This window comes from Atractosteus spatula, chromosome 2 (genome assembly GCF_055471065.1).
Source record: "Atractosteus spatula isolate fAtrSpa1 chromosome 2, fAtrSpa1.hap1, whole genome shotgun sequence".
NCBI classification, from domain to species: domain Eukaryota; kingdom Metazoa; phylum Chordata; class Actinopteri; order Semionotiformes; family Lepisosteidae; genus Atractosteus; species Atractosteus spatula.
The window spans coordinates 23,690,737-23,713,403 of record NC_142707.1 but is presented as its reverse complement, the minus strand read 5'-3'; the positions used below and the strand labels follow the sequence as shown (position 1 = coordinate 23,713,403).

Genomic DNA, 22,667 nt, shown 5'->3' with positions numbered 1-22,667 from the left:
GACTCCATTGTGGGACGATTCCATTCCTTTTGTTCAAGAATGGCTCTGTACAAAGGCTGAAGAGCCACCAGAAGAGGAAGACAAAGCTAGAAGGATCTGTCTGGTGAGGGACAGAAAACAGAATGATGCAGGCGTGTAAATGCTGGTCACTGTGCAATGGTTTAGTCCAGCCTACAGGGAAGGTGGAATACTATCAGCCTCCCCACATTCTTACAACACCACCACGAAGCCGGCAGACTCATGCTTATGAATGAAACTAAGAAATGAAGCACTGCGTTCTGCACAACTCTGAGCCCTGTCAGAGTTAGTTTTCAGTGCTGACAGAAAAGATTGCTCTTTCACACAGAAAAAATGTCCCTGCTTTTCATAGTATAAAAAATGTTTAACAATATGCAAAAAAGCATACAGATGTATAGAGTTTGGAGTGGCAATCATTTAAAAAAATTTGTATGAATCAGCCCAATCCCACACATTTATAAATACATTTTATAAAAGTACAATATCATATATTTATTGTGAAAGGAAACGGCATGCATTTGTGAATATATATAATGTATTTTACAAGCAGCTGCCTCCAGGGCTATGGTGCTTTTTACTTTAAGAGCTTGCAGTCGCTATGAATTATGGATATGAATATTAAATAGCTCTTGTTGAATTCCAATGCTTAGGAGACAAAACAGTCTTATTATTTCCAATTCTGGCTTTTGCATGTATAAAGTCAAACTTAGCAACGGATAGCTGCTTTGGCCTTGGTAAGGCTCACCAGCATTACAGCTAAATTAGATCAAAGAAAGGGATATTAAAGAAGCACCCCGATCTACTTCCAATATATGTTCAAGGTTGTAGTGACTTGAGCATGAAGTTGCTAGTATATACAGTATGCATACCCATACATTGAAGAGGCAGACATTTCAAATGATTTCTACATTTCATCACTCACCATTTTCTTCATCTTTGGAACTTATAGACCCTGTTGTGCTGCTGGTTCCATCTCCATCTGAATTGTTCTTGTCATCTGAAATGGTCTGCTCTTCCTGCTGGTTATCAGGGGCCTCATCACTCTGTGTGGTCTGGGCTCCCGGAGTGCAGCTCATAGTTGTATTGTCATCTTCATCATCTGACAGTTTGAGAGGGTCAGTAGTAACAGAAACTCCATTTTGTGGGCTCAGTACCTGTGCCACATCTGCCTCCAAAGAGTGCAAATTCTCTTCTTCTGAGGCTGGCTGTGGCTTGTATGGAGACATAATGAGAGTCAGTTTGGGTTTCTTTGAGAAGACAGGTGGTTTCTGCTTGGTGGCACTACCCTGCAACGGTGGCGTTTCCATTGTCTCAGACTGACTCTGGGTTTGGTAATCTACCACTGCAGGCAAAGGCTCATCTGTGGACCCTGAGCTAACGAGTTTCTCATTTTGTATTGCTGATTTGTCTGTTTGACCAGTGATTGAAGCTTTGTCCAGCTGTGTGAACACAGAGTCATCAGAGGAACACAATTGCGATTTTTTAACAGGTGCTGGAGGCTTCTGAAAACCATCCAAGCTGGAGCTTAAGCACATCTGCTGTAGCAAAACAGGATGTTGTTGCTTTATAGGCTTCTCTGGTGTTAAGGGCTTGTGGTAATCAGTAAATTCCTGTGTTTCCTGAGTGTTGGTAGTGTCGATTGTTTCAGCATTGGATTTTCCTGGCTTCTTGATGGACCTCAGCTGCACCATTTGAAGGGCTTTAGGAGTGATCAGTGGCATCACAGATTTTCCAGGTTCTCCCGGAGGATTGGAAACAGATCTCTTACTCCCTGTGAATGTGTTGTCAATGCTAGGAGATGATGCAGGTTTTATAGCATCTTTAAGGCCCTTCAGGCTTAGTGGTGGTGCTGGAGGTGGGGTCATAGCAAGTAAAGGTGGGGCTGGAGGCGGGGCCATGACAAGTAAAGGTGGAGGTGGAGGTGGGGTCATGACAGGTAAAGGTGGAGGTGGAGGTGGGGTCATGACAGGCAAAGGTGGGGCTGGAGGTGGGGGAGGAGTGGAGACAGGCAAAGGAGGATGATGGGGTGGACTTTGAGTAACACTGACACAGTCTAACATGATATCTGGAGGAGGAGGGGGAGGGAAAGGAGGAGAAGGGTTCTTAGGGGACAGGATCTTTGATGCAGATGATGTAATGGGAGTTGCTGGCAGTTGAGGAGCTGGTGGAGGAGGGAAATGTTCTTGTGTTGCGCTGGTGGATATGAAACTGTTTGGAGGAAGAGGAGGAGGGGGGGGAGGGGGAGGGGAAGCATGAGGCAGTGCCACGGGACTGGAATCAGAAGGCAGAGGTGGAGCCACAGGGAGAACAGACTGGAGCAATGGAGGTGGGTTGGGACCGGCAGGGTATTTTACTGTGTCAGATGTGTTCGACGACAAAGATGTAGAGGAAGATGAAATTGACACAGAGGACAGCAGGGAGGACTTTCTCTCAGGCACTTTTGGCTTGGACTTCCCACCAGCTGGAGACATGGACCTCAGGAAGGCAGGAACAGGAGTGCCGGCGGTAGGGGTGTTGGACTGGCTGGAGTAGCCACTCGATGGAGACGTCACTCTGTGCACCTTATCAGGAGAGGAGGCCGACTTTGGTTTGACAGAGGGGTCTTGAGCATGTGGTAATGAAGCTTGTGACCCATTGGGGAGATTGCTGCAATCCACTGGAGCTGCACCAGCATCGGTAAAGGGAGTGGCGGAAGATTTGAGCTGCTCACTCTGTTGTGAACTGTTGTCCACGTAATAGCACCAGGGCTCAACATACTCTGATCTGACACTGCTCGTGTCGCTGTGGGAAGGGGTGACAGTGCAGATGGAATACACATTGACGCCCATGGCCGACACACTGCTGCTGCTGGCACTGACTGTGCTCTGACTGCGGGATCGAAGCACCCAAGGGTCGTCATAATCACTGGAAGGGCTTTGTGATGGGGAGGAGCCACTCTTGCTCTTCAAGCTGAGCTGCAAGGACTGCTGTAGCGTGGCGATCAAGGATTCATTCAGGACCGGCCCATTGGGGTGAGACTTCTTACCTGGCTTGCGTCTCAGGGAATCCGTCCTGGCAGGAGGAAGAGGGGGCTTCTTTGCCTTCTTCAAAGAGATGCTACGTGACAGGGATTTCTCGCTGTGAAGGCTGAGCCTGTCCTCCTGACTCTGATGATCTCTGCACTCATACATGCTGTGTCTCATACCATTGATGCCATTGTGACTTCTGGACTTGATCCCCGAGTCCAGGTGCATGGAGGTGTAATAACCATCATTGTCCATGGAGTACAAGGAGCTTGTGTCCGTTTTACTGGGACTCCTCTCCAGGCTGCTGTAGATGTGATTGACTGGTGTAGAGCAGCTAGATGTGAGGGACCTCTTGGGCATGACATTCTCTGGTGTGTCATATATCCACTGATCTGCTGGAACTGTGCTCCTGCTTCGGAAGCTGTTGTCTGAATAGCTGGATTCACTCCTGGTATCCTTGGCACCGCAGTCTTTCCTTCCATCTAAAGTGCTGCACTGGGACTCCGTTTCCGTATTGTTGCCAGTGTTAAGGGATACGGCTGAATCACAGCGGGATGGGGTCGTTGCTGGGGTAAAGGAGAACTGCTGATCATCCTTCAAAGCTACTTCGCTGTTGACACCGGCTGCACTGAGAGGTCTGTCAGAGTACGAAGACATTGACCTTATCTGGTTGTTCAGCTGAGATGAGTTCTGGGTGGTGTGAATTGTGATGACCTCTGCCGACGATGGAAGCGTGGCATTGGGGATGACCGTGGTGGAGTAAGTGGCATGAGGAGATACCACGCAGGCAGCACTCGTGACTGTTTCGCTTTGGAAGCTTCTCACTTCCTGGGACTTGGGCCTGGGGAGCGTTCCTGTCTTGGGAGTGTTCCGGAGATGGACCACTGTTTCATCGGCTTGCAGTTTGCTGATCTGCCGTGGCAAGGTGCTCGAAGACATGCTGTCAGGCTTGTGGGCCATGCTGTAGGACTGCTCCATCGTCTGCAGTGATACTCGGGCTCCTTGCCTTGGCAAGCTGTGGAAACGATTGTCCCCATTCACCTGTGGGACAAATATCACTCCTGCGCTATCAGTGACAGAAGAAATGCTCCCTGAAGAGTTGGAGAACTGGGCCATCTGAGCCGCAATGCCCTGCCCCTTCTGTGCTCGGATCCTTCTCACTGACGGCGGCACTATTTTAATCTCTTCTGTCTGGCAGCTGGAGTCCCTTGTCTCAGACCTGCGCATTGAAGAGTGTCCACTGCCTATTCTCCCCAGAGTCGAGTACTGACCAGGGATGTACATAGAGTGACCTCGAAAATCACCATTTGCCTTCCCTGCTGTAAAACAACAAAAAGCAAGATAGCCAGCTTAAAAAAATGAAAGGAGTCTGTAAGTCAAATAAAGCCCATCTGCATTAGAGCAGGCTAATTATTTTGATTTGCTGTTGCCCTTGTGAAGTGTTTCCAACCTCTGGGATGCTTAATTAAAACAGGACCAAGGGTAATAATCGTGCAATAGATTCCAGTCACGCTCAGTTTCAAAACTCCTTCCTTCTACTCTGTTTCCCCTGATCTCAGCACATTGATTGTTCTTCAGGCTGTGGAATGGGCAGCTGTAACAGCAATGTCAAGAATGCCAGCTGGTTTATAAAACTCAAAAGATCCACTCCCACATGACTCATTGCAAATTGTCCTTTCATAGACATTACATTAGTCGAAAAAGACCATGGCTACTAATTAGGATTTTAGTTCAGGAGTACATGCTACTATTCTCATTACAGGTAAGATATTTCCTACTGCTAATTACTGAATTAGATGAAAAAAGATTTAAAGGTTTTATCCTGTGTGGCATATTGCAGATCATGGTATCAGTCTTCAGCCACTGTAAGGTTTACAATGTCTGAGTCAAGAAGATCCTCACTGAAACTAAAACACATCAAACCTTTCATTATGTAAATGCTTAGCTTTAAAATTATTATTTAATGGAACTTTAAAACGTAAATTGACAGTTCATTTTCCTAAATACAATAAAACATGACACCACATCATACAACAGAATGTAATTTATTTGATGTCTGTGGTTGAGATCTTCGATGTTGTCATTGATAGCATGTGCCACGTAGGGTTTCTTCTTGTGTAGCAGCACATCCACCGTAACGGAGATGTTCTGGATGGCCTCTAATTTCAAATCCATCTGATTAATTAGCTGTAAAGTGAAAAGCTATCTGATTTTCTCTGCAGTTTAGTTGAGATTGTTGTGATCTGAAAACAGGGGTACGGACAATTCCTACCATGTTTTTCTCCTATAACTTAAACATCAGGTTGGCACAATGACACACTCAGTAGGTAAAGATGCTAAAATCATCCCCAGGTTGAGCTCTGTGATCTAGATGTCACTAGTCAACAACTGTCTGAGATTCCCTACTTGGTGGCTCATGAGCATCTCAGCACAGCCGACGTTCAGACTGAGCTGAGTCTGCCTCTCTCTCGGCTCCCAGAGAAACACCAGTGTAACCTTGCAGACTTGCAGTGCCCTCAGAGAGGGACTTGCCTCTTTCCCAATCAATGCTATCCCTCCGGCAGGTGGCTGCAGAGATTGTGTGCATGCTAAAAGATGAAGGCCAAAGTAGTTTGCTCTCCCTTTATGGTATAGGAGTCATTGCTGTGATCCGAAATGTAAAGGAACAAATGATGATTCCAAATTAGTTGAGAAATAAAAAATAAGATATCTCTTTTTTTTGTTTCTCAACATGGATGACTAATATGTTTAGTAAAGTTTTAAGATAATAGCAACAAGACTGCTGATAAAGGCCTAGTCTTTGTATTTTTTCTTCTGTCATAGCAACCTGCTCTTTAGATAGGACTCATCTTTCAAAAAGATTTAGAACATCTCTTCAGTTTTTGGGTCAAGATTCTTTCCCAAAACCACTGAACCTTGTGTTTTTCTAGTCCTTTCCCAGTCCGGGTGGAGGAGGGACAGGGAGGTTAGAGGTCATGTGGGAGAGTAAGCCTGTCACAACAACAGCTGACAAAAACAAAACAAACCCAAAAAAACATCCTGGACAGATCTGGAAAAAACAGAGAGAGGCAGGGCACCTCCAAAATCTCCAATTAAAAAGTAATTTTCACGCCTATTACTCACTACGGAAAGTGCACATGTGAGGTCAGTACAAGAGAGCACAGCCAGGGCTTAGGAACAGCTGTGGTTTGAGGCTTGTTTTGCAGCACTGATACCTAACACCAGCTCGTGAAACACCCATATTAACCCACATCCTGATGAGCAATTCGTGCTGAGATCCTCACCCCCGGTCCACTGAATTTAAGTATTAATACAAAGGTCTTAAATGTTAGGTGATTAAGGAAATATGACATGATGTCCCAATGAAAATCAGGGATTACATAGATGTTAAATGACAGATTACATAACGTTCTATGGCATGCAATGAGTATTATGGTTTTTCCACATATTACTATGGATTAGACTACATCACAAACAAACTAAACAAAAAAACATTACAAATACATAAAATAATCATCTTAAGGTGATTAATGAGGGAATGAAGTAAATGGGATGTAAGAAAAGACAGGGATCCACTATAAATGCAAAATTCTGCTGGGCTTTATAAGTCCCAGCTCATAGACCTATTTCTTTTACAGACAGCCACTATATTTTGTTTGAAGTGCAGTGAAGGCAGGGATTTTTATCATCTCTGAAAATTTTAGGAATTTAAATTTGAATTCTGATCTATTGTATATTTCTCACTGTATGAACATAAGACATTTTTTTTCTCTGTATTGCTTCAACTACTAGCCTACAAGACATGCAGGAATTACACTTACAGCCTCTTATTCCTGCATTACTGAACTACTGGCCTGTTCGCACACTATGACACATGAAAGTGCACTGACCAGCAGAAACTCTTCACTACTGCTGGCAAGTGCCAAAGGCTCGATCTGAACCAAAAAGGCTGAACTCAAGACAATAGAACAGAACTTTAGCATTCTTCAGCCCTAAGATGTTTCAATGAAATTGATTGGAACAGGTCATAAAGAATCCTTCCATGACTTTTAAATGAAATATTAAACTGTTTTTTTTTCTAAACTAATGTAGCCTTGTGATAGATTTGTACCCTTAATCTCTTAATGTTGTTGTCAGGGAACTGTCTAGTCTAAACCCCTTGTGAACTCCAATGGTGGCCATCAGACTGTATTGGAATGGATATGATAAGTGTAGCAGTGTCCAGCGCAAGGCAGCTAATGAAGGTGAAGGGAAGGAATACAGTACTGATGAGCCATACCTAGTTCCTTTTGGATGTTGTCAGGGACCCCTGTAATTGTCTTTCTCCTTTTGACTTTCTTCGGCCGTCTTACCACAGTGTCAGTGTTAACTAATGACCGCCGGATGCTGGCCTGGCGGTCAAAGGTTTCTCCTGATGCAAGGCGGCAAGAGCAAGCAAACCAATGGTTAATGTCAAGCATGCGACTCTCATGCACCTTTAACTAGATGTGGCAAGTATCGATACATTAATAAAACACATAAAACAATGTTCTAACTGTACAAGGCTGGCAAACAGACTCAGGAGTTGGAGGTGTCACACATGATGTCTTAGGCTCTACAATTTGTATGTCCAATATTGATCATGATAAATAAATCTTATGGAATTTTGTTTGTCTTTAATGAATGTCTTGGATATAACCTCAAAAGGCTGTATGCCAGGCCTGTATTTTCTGTTAGTTTATAAGAATGACAGAATGATGTATCCCAGGTGAAGGATGTGTGTAGATCCAGTGGTCCCTTACGGATCTGGTTCATGAATTCAAAGGACTGGTATTTCAAAGCCTCAGGGCAACTTAATGCAATAAGGAACAACAGCAAATGTCAGAGTGCAACTGCAGGGAAAGGAGACTGTACTGAAACTCCCAAGATTTGATCATTTATCTCCTGCTGGTTATGTGAAACAGATCAAACTGAGATGCTAAGGGGATTTGAATTCCATCACTGAAACTAAAGTTCAGTCTGGAGGCTTGCTCATGAATAAGATGTGAGCTTTCTAACACCCCCAGAGAAAAATCTATCCCAGAATTGGTCCATTTCTACTTAATGAAGAAAAACAACCTGCAGCACAGAACAAAAAAATCAATACTAACTGCAATTCTTACTGTACCAGGGTTAGGAACATTAGGTAGTAAGATCTTGTCTATTTTGACCGTTACTAACACTGTACTTTTGCCCTCTTTTTAATGGTTAGTCAAGTAAACAAAGTAGTTACAGTCTTACAACCACATTTAACATTTCGGCCTATAATATGTCTCAAGTATTCAGGATTCACAATGAGCTTGAGATAACCTAATTGGAAAACTTTAAATGCAAACATATTTGTGCAAGGGTATACAGCCAACAAAAAAAGAGATTTAATTTGAAAGAAACAGGAGATTGCATTGTATTTAAAGATTCTGTCAAAAAATAGCCCTTGAGCGTTGAAAACGTATAAGAACTGGATCTCACACCAAACCTTGACTCTGGTATGGACACTGGCTAGTCCATTTATGAGTCGAACAGAGGCTCTGTACAACCTTGTGGGTATTGTATATACACTTGTTGTATATACAATATTAAATAGAAATATTATATATCACACATAAATATGCAGCATACAGACATAAAAGAAACCTGTGTTTCCAGTGTAATGCAAATACTAATGTAATACAATTGCTGATGAGCCCCTTAAATTGAATGAAAAAGAAATACCTTTCCCAGATTCTATAAGAATCTACAATCATTTATATTTGGGTGTGGAGGCACCGGTAAGATTACAGCACCTGATTTGAGATGTGATTTTTTTAACACAGTGTTAAATACAGTGTTTAAGGAATCCTACAAAAAAAATAATTCTTGAAAGTATAAAATTATGCTGAATTTTTTTTTTACAGTTACCAACTGAAACAGAAACCCTTTTTACGCCACAATCTGGAACATCTGGACACAGGTGTAAAACATGAAGTGCTCAAACCAATGTAAAATGTGTTATCATGAATAGTACTGTCAAAAATCAAGTGGGAAGCATTTCATTTGTTCCATTGTGTGTGGAGGAGACAATAAGAATCAACGAATTAAGACAGTATAACTCGACAATTCTACAGATTCTGACAGAATGTAATTTCAGTAATTCTACACTAAATGAAATCAGGTACTGCATTCAACAGAAAGTTTTGAAATATTTTCCAAAACCTATTTTTTTTTAAACTTTCCAAATAACACCTGAAACCCATCCACAATTCTCATTTAAACAGCAGGAATGGGACTGACACCAGTGCCTCAGATGGTACATTAGCACATTTACAGCGGCTGGAGAGCTGAGGTCTGTGTTGCACCCAGTCGGCCTAGAGGCCTACCTGTAACGTTGATGGGGATGACGTCTGCCTGTACTGCCTGGGCTTGCTGGCGCATCTTCTCTTCCGGGGTGGGCAGCGGAAGAGACTTGGTCCAGTTGGTCTTGATATCGATGTCTGACACGTCTCCCAGCAGTGGCGTCTTGGGCCTCATGGAATAAATGAGTTTCTCTTCTTCAGTGGAAGAAACTGTGGACTGAAACCACCACAGAAAAAAGTATTTTAATGACAGAGGACTACAGAGAACAAAGGAGAGGAGCAAAATCTCCAAAGACTGCCGTAGCACAACATGCAGACCATTGTATGAACAGATTCAGCTATACCATGGCTTTGTGGCATAGCTTTCCTGGCTTGGGCACTTTGTTTTAACACTAACTGCATTTTAACTAGCTTTCCTCTTAAACATCTTTGCTGATGCTCTGACTGCAACCTCCATGTGCTATCTCTGAGACAAATTAACTTTGTACTGTCACTTACAGGTTGTCTCACCTGGGAGACTGTGCATCTTGTTATAGTTATACTGTAAGACTTTGACTTTAAGACTATTGCATTAACCTTCAGCAATTCCAATACTGTCACTCTTTTAAACAGATGCTTATATGTGTAATAGAATTTAAAGAAAAAAAAGATAATTTAACCTTGGCTGATTAGGAAGGCAGTAATTGCAGTAATCAAATTCTCACACGCACAATCTAATTATATTTAGAATGGGAAAAAATGCTTCCGTAGATAATGATTATGCTAATGATACTGGAAATGTCACCTTTATCCTACAACTATATCAGGCTAAGCAGTCTTACTAGATCTGCATAACATCTAGGTTACGCAAGGAAAAAAACAACAAAATAATTTAAATGTCAGCCAAGAGAAAAAACATCCACTTTACACACTGGGCATTTCCAACACATCTAATGAGATGATACACAACGAGAGAAAATTGACTAATTAAAACACAGGAGACACAAACCCCCCTTCAAAACTGAGAAGGTTGATGAATCTGTTGATTCAGATTTTCACATTACCAAATGATTATCAAAAAAGAACTAGCATTTAAACTGGCATTGTAAACTTCAAAAATCAAATGCAGTACTCCATCAGTTTACAGTCCCTCTGTATTATTTTATATATAAAGAACTACTCAAATGTAGACACCTAGCAATGTGCTATGCTATTTGCTTTATTAAAAAAATCCCACACCTAGGAATACTTCAGATATCTAATGTACTCAGTGTAACTTTTTTGTCTGTTCCACTGCACATACCACCATGCTAGTGCAGGATTAAACTAGCACTGTGTCTACCAGCATGTTACTGAACTATTTTTACTAACCTGTTTTAGTATGTTCCTAAGACTAAAGCTACAGCTACTTATCCAGGCAACAAGCAGATAGTTTGAAATGCATAGAAATGAGACTTACGTATAATAAAAGAGCTGAACCGATAGAGTTGTAAAGTGGTGTCTCAGTCTCAGAAAATACTGTAATAACGACAGGCTGTGGCTTCTCATCATTTGTTGTTAGGACAGAGGCGACAATGTCAACAAAAAATAGCCGACAAACTGCCGTCTCGTGCTTCCAGTGCTGGTGCCATCAGGGCCCTGCTAACCTACTTTCCTTTGAACTGGTAGATCCTGTCAGGCTCTATTAATATCATAGCTGTGGCCTGCAGTGTGGCAGGCCTCAGCTGTTCGGGAGGAGAGCGGAACAAAGGCTGTCCGTTTTGTAAAAGCGCTACCTTTCAGAAAAAAAAACAGGTCTCTGAGCCAGTGATCCGAGGACAGGGGCGGTCTTACAAAATGGAACTGTAAATACCATACAGCTGTCAAAAAATGAGACTGATCCTTTTTGGTGAGCAGCCCCAATGCCAGGAGAAGGGTTTCAAAACTTTCTTACTTGGACATTCCACCATGTTTATATCTGAAGAAGACTGATTGAGCCATACAGCTGAACAGCAGATGTTTAATCATTTATTTCTACTGTAACATGTTCATTTATGGGTTTTTAATGTAAGACATTACATTAAAACAGCTATTTTTATTTACAGCCTTGAATGTTTTCAAATTCAATCAAGAAGAAAAATCTCTCTATGTATAATGTAAACACCCAATAAAGTCCCCGAAGGCGCTAGATTATTCTGATATGCAAGAATCGTTCACTGATTTTTTTTCACTTGTGTTATTTGAAATATTTGAAAACTATGCTTTAATAAATGCATATTTATTAAATGGGTGAGCCACATGCTAGTCAAGTTTCAGAAGAAATTAAATGAAGTATAAAAAATCTCATAATAATAATCAATACGTTTAAAAAGAGGATTTTCAAATTAAAATTATGGAACATGGAATTCGTGCATTTAGGTCTTAAAAATAAATTGTGATATTTAAGACCAGCTCTCTGGTTTTTGATCAGGCTTTGTGTTTTTTTTTGATTGACTTGGGAGGTTGTTTACAGGTCTGAGTGTGACGGGCCCTCTATAGTTCACTTGCTGATACAGATAAGTGTGGCTTTGACTGGTTTGGCAATCATATCCAGCTTCTGTGAAAGAGCTCATCGACACTTTATGAGTCACAGAAGCCAAACAAGTCCTGAGGGACAGTGCTGTCGCAATACTACCAAAAATGACCCCATGATGCAATGACCAGGGAAGGCAATATGAAAATATAGCGCAAAGAGATGGATAGTAACACAAAAGACAAGAAGCACTATACAAAAAAAACTTCTTAGAGCTCTAAGACCAGCAGAAGGGTTTAAATGAAGGATTGAGAACCAAATACAGGTCTAAAAGAGAAGTATATTACCTGAGTGAAGCATTTCTGGGGAAATTGACACAATTGTTTGAAATATGGACTCTCTCCAGAAATCTCCATCAAACTACTCCTACAACAAGTTCTAGTAAGAAATGCTATGGACTTCCACAGAAATGTTTTGGAAGGGAATCTCTTCAGATGAATGCATGCTTTGTTAAAGAAAAACAAAGCATCCAAGAGTTTGTAAAACACCCCAAAGCTTTGTGGAAAAAAAAAGCTAAACAAACTAGGTTCCTAGGATTACACAAGTCATAGGAAGCTCTAGCATAGGGAGGGAGGAGAAGGGGAAGTCTTTGAGCAGACGCGGTGAGGGGATGCTGGGAATAGCAGCAGAGCGTCAGAGCATACGCAGTCACAAGGAGAAGGACACCCTATTCAGACCAGGTACCTTGTGTTTCCAGGGACTCAAATCACAGCACACAGTAAGGCAAGACTGACTTAGGCAGCCTAAGAGACTAGGCTGCTGAATGAAAAAGACAAAGAAGAAAAAACAAAGACACATGACAATGACACAGAAAAAAACAACACATGCTGACACAGAGAACAGAATTGGTATCATGCAAGATGCAAGTCACAGTATTGAGATACCCCCTATATACATGAATTTATAATGCATGTACATAACCAAATCATATTCTTATTTCATACAGAACATATATGATAGGTTTCCAAAATGATAAAATAAGCAGGAAAAAATATTTGGACAAAGTAATTTGTCCATCAATCTAGCCCACAACCCATATAAAACCTCTAGTGAATCGTACTTCTCGGCACTACCCCTAGAGGGCAGTGTAGTCCTAGCAGTTATAACTTGCTGACAAAATGAAACAAAATATTTTCATTTTAAATGTAATGTTTCTTCAGGTCAAAGATTATCATTACTTAACTTGCTTATCACAATTTCAAATCATTAGCTTAACAAATCATTAGCGATCCATTTAATTAAACTCAATTCATGTTACTTTACAGAACCAAACTTATTTCATCCAATGCTGCAGATCATGTGAAATACACTCTACAACTGTAGAGAGTGTTTTCTTTAAGAAACTAGGATTTCAATTTAGTTTTTTACAAACTTTAATTCACCATTATATACCAACCTGAACTCATGTATGTCTTATATCAATAGGGAAGGCCTCAAATTACACAAAATATAAGAAAAATCATAAAACTGGACTAGATATTTCTTGATAACTGGGTATAATGCAATTGGTGGGAGAATAATTAAACTGTAAATAAACCATTATTCAACTAAAATCAAAACTTGCAACTGGAAAGCAACAAGCTCTTTGTTATTTTCTTAGACAATCTTTCATAAAATTAGACCATGTCATGGGTTTTGAACATTCACACATTTTGATAAGTATATTGAAGCCAAGGCAGGAGGCAGATGTCTGCCAGGCTGTGATGTGTCTGAGTCCTAGCTGAAAGACTTGGCATTAGGCAATCATGCTTTGCTATTAAAAACCAAATAAGGACTATGAGCCAAGCAGTCTGCTTTCGTTCGTTAACACTGTTATGTTCTTACAGTACAGCATCTCACTTACTCATGTTAAATGTCCCTCTCCTTGCTGGTAAAGAATCTTCTGAATCACATTCTGAAAAGGGCGCAGTACACAGCGTGTGATATCTAAAACAGATCCCAGAGGACTGCGCTTACATGAGTATTACATGAGTCATGTGTGGTGCGGCCCTGGCAGAGTTTTACCTTTTTGTCGGCGTCCTCATGGTCAGGCAAACTGCTGTCGGACAGGTTGGAACTGGAGAAAGTAGGACCCTGGGAGTAGTACTGGGAACTGCGGAATCCATCCTTCCTTAACTTGTCACATTCTGGAAGACAAAAGAGAACGCAGCACCAGGTCTAGTTATTGGAGGGAATTTTTTTCACTTTATGGGTCACACCGTGTTTGGCGGAAGTATACCAAAGGCTTTTTCCCCTGTGAAGAAACAGAGTTCCTGGAGGTTTAAAATATTTCTAGCTCTCCAGGAACATTTTTTCTCAGACTTTTTTATGTGGGTTTGAACTGCAGCTTTTAAACAAAAAGGAATTAAAGGAACAGCTGACTACTAACCTCATGCATCAGGTCAGCTAACTCAGATTAATGAGTGGTAAACAGTATGTCTGTTCAAACAGAAGTAAATTAATGCCAAAGGTAGCTAGACCCAGGAGATATCTTGACACTAAAACCCACTTTTGATACTCTTAAGACATACAGTTCATCCCTCCACAGTCAAGATGTTTGGATGACAAAGAATTAGACATACAAACAAAATGAAGAAGAACAAAATGTACAACCATATACAGAGATATGCCATGCTCTAAAAATAAATGGGAGTTTCCTCATGTAAATTGCAGCAATAGCTACTGAACGCGGTAGCTTATGAAATGTAATTGAAAGAGAAGTAAGCATTAAGCACATTTTATCTTATTGCTTGACAGTAAGCATTAATTTGGTTACTGTGAGTGAATTGTGGCTATAACAGATGTAGACTGTGGTCAACATGCAAAGCTGATTTCATGAGATCTTGAGTTTATTATTAGTTACATATTTACTGCCACAACCAGCCATCCAAGGTAACCATACATAAACTGCACATGCTGCAGTTATGTTCCACATCAGGCAGTACAAAACATCCGGAGGGGCACCTGATTTTGTAAAGATACATAACTGCTCAATGTTATGCCTCACCCCCCCCCCAATAAATACACTAGATAGCAGTTTTGTTTTGCGTGCTATCCATTATCGTTCCCACTCTTCGGGGCCAGTTCGGAAGGATTTCGAAATATGCAGGAGGCAAAGTCGTGGCATGTTGTCAGCAGTTGTGGCATGTGAATCAGACACATGATGTCACTGGCGCCAATGTACAGTACATAGAGTAGAACAACTCCAACAAGTGAAAATATGCAAAACCTGGCATTCTGTTTTTGTTATCAGGTGTGCTCCTCCCTAGGCAAAAGAAATGCAAAGAGGGGAATGAGTAATCCCCAGAGTTTGAACCGACAAATACCTTAGGAAAAAAGTAACAAAAATCTGGAGAATTTGAAATACTTGAACTTACTTCTGAAGAAGCCATACCAACCACAGCTTAGACGGAACAACGCTCATTCTCTGATAGAACTGCGGCACCTTGCTCACTGGCACAGTCTCTTGGCTAGACACACGGGACAGCAGTAGCTGTCAGTCCAGAGCAGCATTACTTTAGTGCTCTGGGCAACCGCTGGGCATATGGCAAAGTCAATGCAGGGATGCACAGTGTTGGGGAGAGGAGTCATGTTGCTGAAAGAGAGTTCTTTCTCTTTGTACCGGGAATGAAGACAATGGGGTGTGTGGCAGGCAGGCAGCTGAAGTGTCTGTCTGAAGAACCTGTTTGGGGTGACTCCATGTCAGGAAGAGGTGAGGTGGACACAGCTGAGGGATCCTATATTAGGGCTGAAAATCAACTGGAAACCAAACTCACTTTTGCTCAGAGCTAAGAGGCTTGGTGCTGCCTTGAAAAACTACTTAACAACGGATTTGAACACTGATAGTTCATTGTGGAAACAGCAAGTCTAGTGAACCCAACTAGCAGAAGCACAATCTAGAAAACACAAAAATGGCTAGGGAGCATTTACGAGCATTCAAATTGATATATGGTAAAGCAACATCTAAAAGCTTGCCAAGAAGTTAAGCTCAAAGCACCATTTTAAAAGTAATATGTGTGAAGCAAGTAATAGGGAAGCAAGTTCACCAGCAGTCATATCACCCTGGAACTCACAACTGCCAACCCAATGGAGCTAAGCATGTGTGAGCCTGGTCAGTACCTGGATGGGAGACCTCCTGGGAAAGCTAATGTTGCTGCTGGAAGAGTGGTTAGTGGGACCAGTAGTGAGTGCTCACCTTGCGGTCTGTGTGAGGCCTAATGTGCCAGTATAGTGATGGGGACACTATGCTATTATAAAGGTGCAATTCTTCGGCTGAGACGTAAAACCAAGGTCTTGACTTTCCATGGTCATTTCATGGGCATTTCTCGAAAAAAGTAGGGGTGTTACCCCAGTATCCTGGCCAAACTTTATCCTGGCCTTTATCAATCACTGCCTCCTAATAATCCCTAACCATCAAGTGGCTTCAATACTCTGTTCTCGTCCCCACTGATATCTGATGTGTGGTGGGTGTGGGCTGCCAGTATCGCATCATCTAGGTGGGGGCTGCACACTGGTGGTGGTGGAGTGTAGTCTGTAAAGCGATTGAGTGGAGTGTCCAGAAAAGCACTAAGTGTAGAATATTAAATCTGAACTAAGGAAGTTGTTCTCATGGATGTAAAGTAATTAAAAGAGAAAGAAAACACAGTAAGGAAAGCTGTACAGAGCACGTGGTATTCCTGTGTGTTTGATCGCTGACATGGAAGCTCGAGAAGGAGCAGTAATGTCACATAGAATGGGCTTGCGATCTTGTAAAAAGCCTTAGCGTGGGGAACTCAAAAGCATGTTCTGCAAAGAGTGTCTTTCTGTATGAGGTACAAACTCCAACTACAATGAGAAAGGAGGAATAACTGCCACTTTCCTTCCTCTTCCCCCAGTTTTGCTAAAATGCTGTTATCACAGTTCTGTTTCTTCCAAGGGTACAAACATTCCTCTGTACCACCACGATGAGTCACTGCTATCCCCATTATGCAAAGCAAACAGATCCTCACTTCTCTTCTTAAGAGCTAACACCTTTAGGAATTCACTCAAACATATGGCACGCTGTTGTGAATTTGCGCCATGAGGAAGCAGCTGCATGTTTTGTGGCTAGAAGCTTACTGGAATTACGGCAACAGGAGATTCTTGAGCTTGTATGCTACTTTTTTCACAGAGCAGTTTCTCACATCCTCCAAGGAACGTAGGATGCAGATGCAGAAAAAAGGCACATTTGTAACAAGTGTATCCTTGTTGCTAAATCCAAACAGAGACCCAAATGTCACACAGTACAGGGTCAAAAGGGTTGTTTGTGTTACAGTCTGGAGCCAATGAAACACATAAGTGACTGGAGAGATTACCCACAGTCCCCAAACAAAGCTGGATGTTGCTCGCGATCACGACTCATCGTTGGAGAAACAGAGCATCTACAACAGCTCATGAAAGGGGCAGATGTGCTTTCTGGAAATATGTCAACCTGAGGTAATGGTATAAAAACAGTCTGCTCTGAAATGCTTTAAGGCAGAAACCCACCAACCCCCCTTAAGAAGCTTACTATTCTTAATGCATCTACTGTAGCTAAAGAGGCTATAGAAGGAGAATTGGATCATGAATTAAACAGGCCTTTTAATTTGGATTGATCAAAGTGTTTATAAGATCACTTGCAACTAAAAATAACAGTAAATATACCCTCTCCATATACTATAATACAGAATTTCTTGCAAGTAGAAATTGATTTAAATGATCACTATTTATTACAGCAGAATTGTCTTTAAATTATTCATACTTAAAGCTTTATTAAATACTATTTCAGTGCCGCTTATTATTATTATTGCAAATTTTGCAGCCACTGGCAGCATAAGACGAGCCTGTTTCCTGTGCCTGTCGAATGATTAAAGACAATGTTTAACAATTGTTTAATAGACTGTCATTTGACAAAAATTTAATTTCCAGGCTTCTGCAGTAAATTACAGTTCTGAAACCCAACTGAAAACCCTCCTCTCCAGCTGCTCTGAAATCTAACCTTGTTTGAAATGAGGTTTTAAGGAATGTTATTCCTGTTGTAGAGACATAAGACTCTTATCAGTAAGGCACTACCAAGTTCATAACCACGATTCCTGATGTCACCCTTAAACTGAAAGGGAGAACTTAGGTTTAGAAGCCTGTCAATAGGAAATTTAATCTGAGAGGTTTATATGTCATTATTATTGATATGTGTGATTTTCATGGGTTTCACATTTCATAGCTCTCTGAGCACCAAAGTGATATTTTTCAGTCTGATTCAGGAATCTGACTTAGATTTTTACAGTGACAGCTCAATTCATTTCAGATGATGAAGCAACAATCACATTTACTAATTAAATTTCCGTCAAAGAGCTCATTTGTTCTTTTTCATAAAGCCTAACCGCTGTGGTAATTACCTTCATTCACTGCACTCCATTTCATACAGATCACATGTGGTATGTGCTACACGTATATAGAAAACCATTTTTTCAGTATACCTATCTAAATAAATTACAGAATTTACAAAAGCAGACAGAGGCTCTTCTAACTAAATGAAACAAATCTTAAAATATGACAAGATAATAACATAACACATCTGTTTCAAAAGCCTTGGAGCATTTGTTCTTATGCAGTAAAAAAATACTCTTTCCCGGATTCTGGGTAAATCCAGGCAGAAGGCCATCTTGTGAAGAGATTCAAGCTCAATATGGGAAACACAGATAACTCCAGGGCCCAGCAAAGGGCTGTGAGGGACTAAAATGTTAACAAGTTTCATCACCGTGCTGAAAACTTTACTGTAATCTAACTCTGAATCACTGAGGCTTAGACTAGCAAGCACAACAAACAGTATATTTATTCAGAAATTCAGACTTAGTTCCAGTTGCACTGAAACAATAGCATTAAAAATATTTAAAAGAACTGAAATCAGCCTAGTTGCAAAATTTGAATGTTGTACAGAATGCTGCTATTTCCTAGTTCCTCTAAAAGTGCTAGAAAACAGATATTCTGCACATACAGTAACAAAAATAAGTTACCCATGACCTACTTTCAAAGTATCTTTTCCACAATTCTATATTTAATTCTCACAGGTATAAAAAACAATGAATACAGCCTAAAAAATAGGTATCAGTGAGCTACAGCCCTACAGCTAAAACCTGCATTGCACTGCGTTAATACTTCAATTCAGGCTCCATAAAGAAAAGACTCAACAAAATTAATTAAGGTCATTTGGTTCAAGTTACGTGTATCATGTCGACAGAGCAACCTTATCCCGCAAAGGAAATGAGATGCAAATGAAGAGAAGAGAACTCTTCATTCTTGCTGCATGACACAAGACAGCTGGTCTGCCATGTTTTCCCTTGCCTCACTCCCAGATACCATGATATGCTGCCCTTCCTACAGTAGGGTACACTGACACGCCAGTCCTGGGCTCCGGTCCATTTCTTACCATTCTCCCTTGCACAGTTTGGCTTGTGGACTAATAGGAACAGATCTGTATTTTTTTGCCTCACGGGTTTCAAAGAATACTCACTCGTGTGCTTCCCATGGGAGCAGGCCACTCTGATTAAATATTGATTTATTTGGAACACACAAATATTGAGCAGCTGACTGCCTCTGTGTCCCTCTTGTTCCAGCCCTTTGACACTGATATTTTGCTCAGCAGCATATTGAAAATCTTTCACAAGTGCAACACCCTTAACTACACAGCGGCCAGACAACACTGCTTACTACTGTGCTTGATTGAAAATCCAAAGTTGCAGTCCCTGTGTTTCTTATTTTTACTCATGTATCACTTCTGTTTTGTTCAGTAGAAGGTAACTCATGTTCTCAGAAATTACATCTAATGATGTGTCACATGTGTGTTATATTTTAAGTGTACATACAGTGTACTACCCTGCAGGTACTTAATACAGATACTGTCTGGATCTAAAACACAAAATGAAGGTATAGGCATCTTCATTCAGGATTGCAGTGAGAGAGCAGATTGTTCAAATTCACTTGAATGTTGGAACATATGAATGGCAAATAGCATTTTGCAACCATATCACTCTGCAACTCACAACTGGGAACCCACGGAAGTTAAGCAGGTGTGAGCCTGGTCAGGACCTGGATGGGAGACCTCCTGGGAAAAACTAAGGTTGCTGATGGAAGAGGTGTTAGTAGGGCCAGCAAGGGGCGCTCACCCTGCAGTCCATGTGGGACCTGACGGGGACACTATACTGTAAACAGGCGCTGTCCTTTGGATGAGACATAAAACCGAGGTCCTGACTCTCTGTGGTCATTAAAAATCCCAGGGCGTTTCTCGAAAAGAGTAGGGGTGGCCCTTACGAATCATGGCTTCCTAATAATCTCCATCTATGAATTGGCTTCATTACTCTGCTCTCCTCCCCACTGATAGCTGATGTGTGGTGAGCGTTCTGGCACACTATGGCTGCCGTTGCATCATCCAGGTGGATGCTGCACAGTGGTGGTGGTGGAGGGGACTCTCCATTACCTGTAAAGTGCTTTGAGTGGAGTGTCCAGAAAAGCACTATATAAGTGTAAGCAATTATTATTATTATTTTCAATAGTCCACAATTTGGTCAACAGCACTGAGATGTTCTGCAAAACCTTTGCTGTAAGGAAAGATGGGAGAGAATGAGCCAGCTACCAGTATCATGCATGAACAAGCACAGAGGACACCTGCTGTGTTACTGGGAAACACACAGGCATCAAATAAACAAGGTGGTCATACAGACCACCTGCTAATCTCCTGGTGTGGTGATAGGCTAGCAGCATTAAAATTTTATCAAGCTTTAAGCAGAAGCAAATCTAGCGACTCGGCTTCTGCCTAACCAGGGTGAAAGATGGAATACTAAGTGTGAGGTCCCAGCTGGGAAACCTAGGGAAAGGTGAATCAATACTAGGATCAGGTTGCTTTTTTATCAATGCAGCACAAAGGCAGGTCACCTTACTGATAAGAGTCCTTGTGGACTGGTCCAGTATCCATCCTCCCATGGCCATCCTGAAGTCACATGACCTTGAAACTGGACTACCAGTGTAGTCTCCCACAACCATAAAAAAGCTTCTGCTATGTCTCTTTGATGGTTTCTCTAATTACACAAACTCTCCAGTTCCAGGAAGAGGTACCCTCGCTCTTTCATCAGAGGGTCTCAGGTATCACAGGGAACTAGGGAGAGGGGCAGGAAAGCTATGAGCACTCAGATGAGCACTTTGTAAACTGGATATGACTTGCACTGAACCGTAATAGCATAACCCCAGCAATAAAACCTCTTGTAGAAAGTTTCTATACCACCGAAAGAGGTAATGCCTGAATTTGATTTAGCATTCATGTTTAAGTCACTGGGTTTAAATCTTAATTTTAATTTCTTTAACTTCTCAGACAAACAGCACACTATTCATTCATTTTGCTAATGCTTTTATACAAAGAAACTGTTCACAATCAATCACAAAAACCTCATGAATTATCCCATATGTCATAAGTACATCTCCACCCAGTGGTGACTTTTTATATTAAAAGAACTGATAAACCGATAATCATGGAATGACAAAGCCCCATTCCACTCTCTCAGCCCCTAGTGCCTCACCTCTCAGCACAGTCTTCAGGTTGACCTTGGCTTGGCGATGCAGATCCTCCACACAGGCCGGCCGGTTGCTAGGCAGGAAGACGTTCTCCTGCTGGTGCCAGGGAGCTGTGTAGTGGACTGTCCACTTGCTCTCGTCATCCAGATTCGATACAGCTGAAAGGAATTAACAGTCTTCCGTTACACAAGACCCAGCGAAACAATGCAAGGGCACTGACAGTGAGAAAGAGCTCTTCATTTGAACAAAGGAATACAAGAAATACAGGACATGCTAAATCTTTTGAGCAGCTAGATAAAAATAAAGAGTGGAAAAAAATAGGATACCTGTACAATTATTTAAAATGCTACATAAAATGCCTTCTTTAAGCCTATCACAGTTAGGCTAAATAAAGACAAAAAACTGGGGAGAATTTTAAATGTGTGCTTCTTCTCTTATCAAAGACAGCAAATAAAATAGAAGCTATTCAATCAGAATGGAATGAGAAAGCCTTCTGATCATCTCATTTGCCTCACCAGACATATGATTACATGTTTAAACTAAAACAGAGATATACATTAGACACCTTTATTCCTATTTCTTTTTGGTTATACAAATTAAACGTTACTACCTGTGTTTGCGTCCTCAATAAACAAGTGACAAAAAAGGTTCTATTCCAAGTTATTTTTCCTTTTACAAGGCCAGCTACTGACTGAATGATCTTTCAAGTATTACAACATTACAACATCTTCGTCAAAACACCTGTTCGATAGAAATACGTCTTCTGACTAAACACATGCTTTAGGCAGCATAACCTGTTGCACAAGTTACAACCTGTCTGAACAGGACTCTCCTAGCTTTATTTTCATGCTAGCTGTACATTTAAGCAGAATACAAAAAGCGGATTTAAAAAAAAACAGCACCGGTTGTTTTGTAATTGCCATAAAATCAAGTTATAAGGAATTGCTGAAAGATAGCAATGTAATCAAGTAAAGAACAATGAGATTATCACTTCTAAAAGAGACTATACATTTCGACCATTACTCCTGGACATCTCTGAAAAATGTAACATTTTTCTGTAGATTCTACCAAAAGGGTATTTCAAAGGCTTGTTCCATGTACCAGATTCCAATGGTAAGACACAACTCTTTTACCTAAACTGCTGGAGATGTCCATACAATTTTTGACCTCCCTTACCATACTGGCGCATCATTGAGGTTGGAATATATAGTTGATAACAGTGTTTGT

At 41.2% G+C, this 22,667-nt stretch overlaps 1 protein-coding gene across 4 annotated transcripts in view; it reads right to left on the bottom strand.

Moving 5' to 3' along the window:
* The window catches only part of nhsl1b (NHS-like 1b), a 184,610-nt gene that overhangs the window by 6,223 nt on the left and 155,720 nt on the right, over positions 1–22,667 (bottom strand). For 3 of the 4 annotated variants that reach the window (XM_088938920.1, XM_088938937.1, XM_088938946.1), the window contains exons 2-6: positions 21,446–21,598; positions 13,908–14,029; positions 9,398–9,590; positions 7,303–7,434; positions 941–4,342 (exon numbers count right to left, since the gene is read on the bottom strand). In XM_088938920.1, coding sequence (XP_088795046.1) covers positions 941–4,342; positions 7,303–7,434; positions 9,398–9,590; positions 13,908–14,029; positions 21,446–21,598 — 4,002 coding nt within the window. The remainder of the gene's footprint in view (positions 1–940; positions 4,343–7,302; positions 7,435–9,397; positions 9,591–13,907; positions 14,030–21,445; positions 21,599–22,667) is intronic. The other variant, XM_088938929.1, reaches the window with a different exon arrangement.